The sequence below is a fragment of the Penaeus chinensis genome, chromosome 12, assembly GCF_019202785.1.
Source record: "Penaeus chinensis breed Huanghai No. 1 chromosome 12, ASM1920278v2, whole genome shotgun sequence".
In the NCBI taxonomy this organism is placed as follows: Eukaryota; Metazoa; Arthropoda; class Malacostraca; order Decapoda; family Penaeidae; genus Penaeus; species Penaeus chinensis.
The window spans coordinates 25,088,980-25,096,479 of record NC_061830.1 but is presented as its reverse complement, the minus strand read 5'-3'; the positions used below and the strand labels follow the sequence as shown (position 1 = coordinate 25,096,479).

Below are 7,500 nucleotides of genomic sequence, written 5' to 3'. Positions count from 1 at the left end.
AATCTGTCCTGGGTAATTCCTCCAAAGCAGGCCGTTTGATTAGGCGCAGCCAGCAGTCGCCCTGAAAAATTATGCAAATGGGGTTTTGGTTTATGCATGAAGCGAAATTATTGTTTGACTAAATAAACAAATTAATTAGTATGCATTAATATGCAGTGTAGATATATTCATGCGTGTGATATATGCACCTGCATGTGTGTTTATGCCTATATGGAACTAAATATGAATGTTTGTTTACATTTGATCTAATGCATCGACCATGACTGTCCCGCCAGCCCCTGACTCCTGCGCCCTCAACTGCCGCGCCGTCGGCCTCAGCTTCTACGCCACGCTCAACCAGACGGTCATCGACGGCACGGCGTGCGGCCTCGGCGCCAGCAAGATCTGCGTCGCCGGGATGTGCATGGTGAGAGCAGGCAGGGAAGGGGGGAGAGGGGTGGGGGAGGAAAGAGAGAGAGGGGGAGGAGGAAAGAGAGAGAGAGAGAGAGGGAGGGGAGGAAAGAGAGAGAGAGGGGGGGAAGGAAAGAGAGAGAGAGGGGGGGGGGGAGAGAGAGAGAGAGGGGGGGGAGGAAAGAGAGAGAGAGAGGGGGGGAGGAAAGAGAGAGAGAGGGGGGGAGGAAGAGAGAGAGAGAGGGGGGGAGGAAAGAGAGAGAGAGAGAGAGGGAGGGGAGGAAAGAGAGAGAGAGAAAGAGAGGGAGAGAAAGAGAGGGAGAGGAAGAGAAAGAGAGAGAGAGAGAGAGAGAGAGAATGCTCCTGTCTGTGCATTGTAAGAGAGAGAGGGGGAGGGAAAGAGAGAGAGAGATAGAGAGAGAGAGAGATGATCTGATGAGAGAGAGAGAGAGAGAGGAGAGAGAGAGAGAGAGAGAGAGAGAGAGAGAGAGAGAGAGAGAGAGAGAGAGAGAGAGAGAGAGGGAAAGAGAGAGAGAGAGAGAGAGAGAAAGAGAGAAAGAGAGAAAAAGAGAGAAAGGGAGAAAGGGAAAGAGAGAGAGAGGGGAGGGGAAAGAGAGGAGAGAGAGATGGAAGGGGGGAAGAGAGGAGAGAGAGATAGGAGAGAGAGAGAGAAGGAGAGAGAGAGAGAAGGAGAGAGAGAGAGAGGGAGAGAGAGAGAGAGAGAGAGAGAGAGAGAGAGAGAGAGAGAGAGAGAGAGAGAGAGAGAGAGAGGGGGGGGAGAGAGAGAGGGGGAGAGAAGAGAGAGAGATGAGTTGAGAGAGAGAGAGAAAAGAGAAGAGAGAGAGAGGAGGAGAGAGAGATAGAGGGGATGGGAGGGAGAGAGAGAGAGAAAACGAGAGTTGAGAGAGAGTGAGAGAGAGATGAGAGAGAGAGATGAGAAGAGAGGGGGAGAGAGAGAGAGAGAGGGGCGGGGGTGGGGGAAGAGAGGTGAGAGGGGGGGAAAAAAGAGAGAGAGAGAGAGAGAGGGGGGGGGAGAGAGACGAGAGGAGAGAGGAGAGAGAGGGAAATGGAGAATGAGGGAGAGAGGGGGAGAGGGGGGGGGGAAGAGAGAGAGAGAGAGAGAGAGAGAGAGAGAGGAGCGGGAGAGAGATGAGAGAGACGAGAGAGAGAGAGAAAGGGGTGGGAGAAGAGAGAGAGAAAGAGAGAGAGAGAGATGAGAGAGAGAGAGGAGAGACGATTGAGAAGGATGAGAGAGAGAGAGAGAGAGGGGGAGAGATGAGAGAGAGAGAGAGAGAGAGAGGAAGGATGAGAGAGTGGAGAGAGAGGAGAGAGAGAGAGAGAGAGAGAAACTCCTGTCTGAGAGAGGAAAGTGTGGATTTGGCATTACTCACGGAATGGTTTTTGTGTTTCCCCACTTCAGCCCAATCAAGCGAACCATTCGGTATATATGCCAACCCACTTCCAGGATGCACGGGAGGGAGTTTCCCCAAAGCGGTGCTAAAAATTGCAAAATCGAATATTTCAACAAATTTTGAGAGGTTTTTTTTCAACCACAGCAGTTTTAACTAAAATAAGGCGGGCATTGTATCCGCAGCTGAACCCTTACCTTGACGGCAGGGTTCCGTCCCTTGCACCCCTTTCAGGATATTCAAATTTTGGGTGCACGGAGGCAGAAATCGCAGGGAGGGGAAGGAATTGACTATGCTACAAATATACCTTTCGGTGTGCAAAATAATAGATTTTTCCCTTTCCGCGGCATGAATTAATACTCTTCAGATGGTGGGCAAGACCGGCCCGGTATTCATTGCGGATGCTCCGGCCCCCATCACAGGGTACACTGCTTTCTTAATGCAAAGCTTGATCAGTTTATGCCACCCAAACTGCCAGCAAGAGTACAAACTGCTTTCGGACGAACTAAATTTGGGAAGTTTCCCCTGGACCCACAGAAAATTTGTTGCTTCAACACATGCCCCGGATCGCTCTGACCCAGTTGTCTGCTCCCTTTTCCCCTCCGGGAAGTCTGTCCCCCTTGTTATGTGGGGACATTGACCCCGAACGGGCTTAACAAAGTTAGTCTAAGAACACTCGGGAGGAAGTGGGAGGATGAAAATGGGCAGGATTTAGAAGGTGTGTTTATATAATGGATGATGAAAAACCGGGCAATATGGTGAAGGTAAAATTTCCCTTTACCTAATTTTAATTTGGGGTACAGGAAAAGTTTTGTTAGCCCATTTTAAAAAAATCTCGAAGCCTCTGGTCACCTGGGGCGGACCTCAAAAGCGAAAGAGCCTCGGATCGAACATCAAAAAATGATTTGGTATAAAAAAAAAATTTTTTTATAAAAAAGAAAAAAAGCAGTTCCATGGGGCCCGGTGACAGCCATGGACCCAAAATCAAAATGGGCCAATTTAGCAATGGGGGGTAAAGTTGGAACGAATTATGTGAACATGTTAAGAAAGCAAGGGAACACAAAGGATGAAACTTTCCCCCTGAATAAGAAAAGATGGTAATAAACAGTAAGCATGGGAAAAAAAAACAGATGCATTGGCAGAATTTCTCAAGTAAAATGGACAGTTTCCCAAACTGAGCAAAAAACACACTTCCCATCTTGAATAATAAGAAACTAATCAGGATTACACTTTTATTTTTAACACATGTTTAAGTTCCTGCAAATGGCCTACACCTTGGAAACAATGTAATGCCCCTATCTTTAAAAAGGGGGACAAATCCAGTCCAAAAAAATACCGACCAGTTTCCTTGCTGTAAATAATTAGCAAGATATGTGAAAAAAAAGAAAATTCTTCCCACCTAAACCACCTCAACCCGTCATTCTGGCTTTCGGAAGAACCGCTCTGCTGCCGACCTGCTGTTACAGAGGACTGCGGACTCGTCAACTGCACTGGACCGCGGACAGCGCACTTGTGCTCTTGCCCTGGCCATAGAGGGAGCCTTTGATAGGGTATGGCACTTAGGTTTTTAAATAAGTTAAAAGCATTTGGAGTGGACGGTGAACTCCTGGTCCTTTTGAAAAATGATCTACTCGACAGACAAATGAAAGTAGTTCTTGATTGAAAACACTCTGCTTACTACGACATCAAAGCAGGTGTCCCTCAAGGAAGCATATTGGGCTCTCTGCTGTGGAATGTCTTCCTCAATGGCTTGCTCACCTCATCCCTCAAGTCAAAGCAACGAACAGTGATGTCCAAGTAAACTTCACTGAGAAAAATAAGACCACAAGAGGAAATTGAAATACTGGGCATCACATTCGACAAAAAATGACATTCAAAAGTCACATAGAAAGCTTGGCGAGAAGGGCTTCGCGGAAACTGGACGGTGAAGGGAAGGAGCTCCTCTACAAGGCACAAATTCGCTCTTCACTCGAGTACTCCTGCCTCGCGTGGGGAGGAGCAAACATCACTATCCTCAAAATCTATGATAGAATACAAGAAAGAGCGAAGAAAATCATCGAAGACAGGACCCGACAGTATCAACCGAACCTCGACAGCCTTCAACACAGGAGAGACGTAGCTGGCTTGACAACGATGTTCCGCATCCATCGCAAACATCCTGCAGCCAATGACACTGCCAGGAAGACGAGCTGCCGCCAAACGAGAACAGTGGAACGAGCGCCGCCGCACCGGAGGAACCTCGTTGTTGCACGAATAGATAATTAAATGATTTGTATATTATGTGTTATAGTACATAAGTACGTGGCGCAATGAGATGAGGTTAGACTTTCAGATAGGATTCACTAAAATGAATTTCTTTAGTCTGTAAAAAAATTATGTAATTGTATGAAGAGAGAGAGAGAGAGAGTAGAGTAGAGATTAGAGATTAGAGAGATATTAGAGAGAGAGAGAGAGAAAGAGGGGGGAGAGAAAGAGAGAGGTGAGAGAGAGACAAGAGAAAGGAGAGGGAGAGAAAGAGAGAGAGAGAGAGAGAGAGAGAGAGAGAGAGAGAGGGGGGGGGGAGAAAGAGAGAGGAGAGAGAGAGAAAAGAGAAAGGAGAGAGAGAGAGAAAAGTAGAGAGAAAGAGAGAGGGGGGGCCTGAGATAGCACCACTACTAACGCCTTTCCCCTATGCCTCCTTCAGGAGCTCGGCTGCGACGGCGTGTTGGGCTCCGGGAAGCGGCTGGACTCGTGCGGGCAGTGCGGGGGCGACAACAGCACTTGCAGGGTGATCGCGGGCATCTTCTCCCGCGTCCGGATGCCCTACGGCTACAACATCATCGCCACCCTGCCCGCGGGCGCCACCAACATCACCATCCAGCACTCCAAGCCCTCCACCAACTACCTGGGTGAGTGCGAGCTCCGCCCTCGGCTTCGCTTCCCTTCGGCGACGCTGAAGCTCCTGTGTGGATCGCCAATAAGTCTAGAATTGTTGTCTCCGTGTGCCTGTTGACTCACGGTGTGATTTTTCTCCCACTGCATTGCTGATGAAGTTGAGTTTGCCTTTGCGCGAAAAAGGGAGAGAGAGAGAGAGGGAGATAAATATTATGGTAATAATAGTTCAAAAAAAAAAAAAAAAACGCGTTGGCCGCAGTCTCCGCGCGGACTCGCCGGGAGCAGACCGCGCCTCGCCCTCCGTGCCAGTCTGCCTTCGAGTGAGCGCGATGCGTCTAATTCCTTATTCATGCACGCCACTGCGGATCCGAAGACGTGGATTTTCGGTATATTTGCCTACGTTAATTTCCCTCTTTTTGCTGTTCCGACTGTATATCTCTCCTTCATGAAACATTCATGCTATTTTTGCCGCAACTGAGTGTTTGCTTGTGTGCTTCGAAGCAGTGCAAACACGGAGGATCTTGTCGATATCTTGACGACACGGAATTTTAGAGCAAGATCGGAGAGCGTTCCTCTCGGGGGCGCTTCGCCAAGCAAACATGTTTCATAGTTCAGTATGTTTGCCGCTGCGCCGAACGGAGGGAAATGAGAATAAAACTCCGTCATTTTCACTTTTTTTTTTCTTTTCTGTATCTGCCATTAAAAAAATTTTTCACGGTCGTTTCACAAATGCACCCAAATTGCTCTCGTAATTTAAACTGAAAAAAAAATATGTGTCTATATCACAACGAAGTAATCCACACTAACAATTAGATAACACGGAGCTTCCCCAACCAGCCCTGCGACTCCAAGGCGGGGACTTCTTCATCAACGGCAACTGGGCGGTCAATGGCTCCGGCAACTACCCGGCGGCGGGCACCCTGTTCGCGTACCAGCGCCCCGAGATGTTCCTCGGCGACAAGGTGGTCGCGGCCGGGCCCCTCGCGCAGCCCGTCGCGTTTATGGTCAGTGCTACGCTTTGGGCCCCTGAGAGAAGAGAGAGAGAGAGATCGAGGGGAAGAGAGAGGGGTGAGAGAGAGAGGGGGAGGGGGAGGGGAGAGGGGGAAGAGAGAGAGAAAAGAGAGGGAGAAAAGGAGGAGGGAGAGGAAGGGAGGGGGGAGGGGGGAGAGGAGGGAGAGGAGAGGGAAGGGAGAGAAAGAGAGAGGGGAGAGAAAAAGAGAGGAGAAAGAGAGAGGAGAGGGGAGAGAGAGAAAGAGGGGGGAGAGAGGAGAGAGAGAGAGAGATAAAGGGGGAGAGAGAGATAGAGAGAGGAGAGAGATGAGAGAGGAGAGAGAGGAATAGAGAGAGAGAGGGAGAGGAAAGAGAGAGAGAGAGGGGAGGGGAAGAGGAAGAGGAAGAGAGGGAGAGAGAGAGAGCGAGAGAGAGTGAGGAGAGGAGGGGGTTGAAAAGAGAGGAGAGAGATGGAGAGGGGGGGGGAGAGAGAGAGAGAGAGGGGGGAGAGAGGGAGAGAGAGAGAGAGAGAGAGGATAGAGAAGATGAAGTGAGAGAGAGAGAGAGAGAGAGAGAGGGGGGGGGAGGGTGAGGGGGAGAGAGAAAGCGAGAGAGGAGGGAGATTGAGAGAGGAGGAGGGGAGAGAGAGAGAGAGAGGGAGTGAAGGGATGGAGAGGGGGGGGAGAGAGAGAGAGAGAGAGAGCGAGGAGTTAGAGAGAGGAGAGAGAGAGAGGATTGGAGAGAGAGAAGAAGAGGGGGGAGAGAGAGAGAGAGAGAGAGATAAAGAGGAGAGAGAGAGAGAGAGGAGATTGAGAGGATGAGAGAGAGAGAGAGATGATGAGAGAGAGAGGAATAGAGAGAGAGAGGGAGAGGAAGGGGAAGAGAGAGAGAGAGGGGAGAGAAGAGGAGAGAGGGAGAGGGAGAGAGAGAGTGGAGAGAGAAGAGATGAGAGAGCGAGAGAGAGGAGAGAGAGAGGGGGGGGGGGAGAGAGAGATGAGAGGGGGAGGGGGAGGAGAGAGAGAGGAGAGAGAGAGAGAGAGAGAGAGATGGGGGGGGGAGGAGAGGAGAGATGAGAGAAAGATGAGAGGAGAGATAGATGAGATAGAGAGAGTGAGAGAGAGAGGGTGAAGGGATGGGGGGGAGAGGAAAAGAGAGGAGAGAGAGAGAGATTTTTGGAGATGAGAGGAGAGAGAGAGAGGGGAGAGAGAGGAGGTGGGTAGTAGATAGATTGAGAAGAAATAGAAAGGAAAGAGAGTGAGGAGGGAGAGGAGGGGGAGAGTGAGAGAGGGGGGTGTGGAGAGAGGAGGAGAGAGAGAGAGGAGGAAAAGAGAGAGAGAGAGAGAGAGATGAGAGAGAGGAGAGATGAGAGGAGAGGGAGAGAGGGGGGGGGGAGAGAGAGAGAGAGAGAGGCGGAGAGCGAGAGAGAGTGAGGGAAAGAGATGAGAGAGAGAGAGAGGAGAGGAGAGAGAGGAGAGAGTGAGAGAGAGAGAGGGAGAGGGGGGGTGAGCGAGGAGAGGGGGAGAGAGAGGAGAGAGAGGAGGAGAGAGAGAGAGATGCGGAGGAGAGTTTTAGAGAGAGAAGAGATGAGGGGAAAGAGAGAGAGGAGAGAGAGAGAGAGACGAGGAAGAGAAGAGGAGATGAGAGAGGGAGAGGAGTTGATGAGTGGGGAGAGGGGAGGAGAGAGAGAGAGAGTGAGAGAGAGGGGACTCTGTCTGGCCTTCCTTCCGGGAAAGCTAACCCCTTTGCGCTCCTCCCTCAAGCTGTTCTTCAGTCAACCAACCCGGGGGATCAGTACGATTTACCGTTTTGCGATGTCTTCGTCGGGCAAGGGCTCGCC

The 7,500-nt window shown here is 50.4% G+C and overlaps 1 protein-coding gene across 1 annotated transcript in view; it reads left to right on the top strand.

Annotated features, from left to right (window-relative positions):
• Positions 1 to 7,500, top strand: part of LOC125031226 (thrombospondin type-1 domain-containing protein 4-like) — a gene marked incomplete at its 5' end in the record, with an annotated part of 21,599 nt that overhangs the window by 1,351 nt on the left and 12,748 nt on the right. The window contains 4 exons of the mRNA XM_047621864.1: positions 276 to 406; positions 4,483 to 4,687; positions 5,511 to 5,677; positions 7,424 to 7,500. The exon at positions 7,424 to 7,500 is cut by the window's right edge and continues 101 nt beyond it. Of these exons, the coding sequence (XP_047477820.1) occupies positions 276 to 406; positions 4,483 to 4,687; positions 5,511 to 5,677; positions 7,424 to 7,500 (580 nt within the window). The remainder of the gene's footprint in view (positions 1 to 275; positions 407 to 4,482; positions 4,688 to 5,510; positions 5,678 to 7,423) is intronic.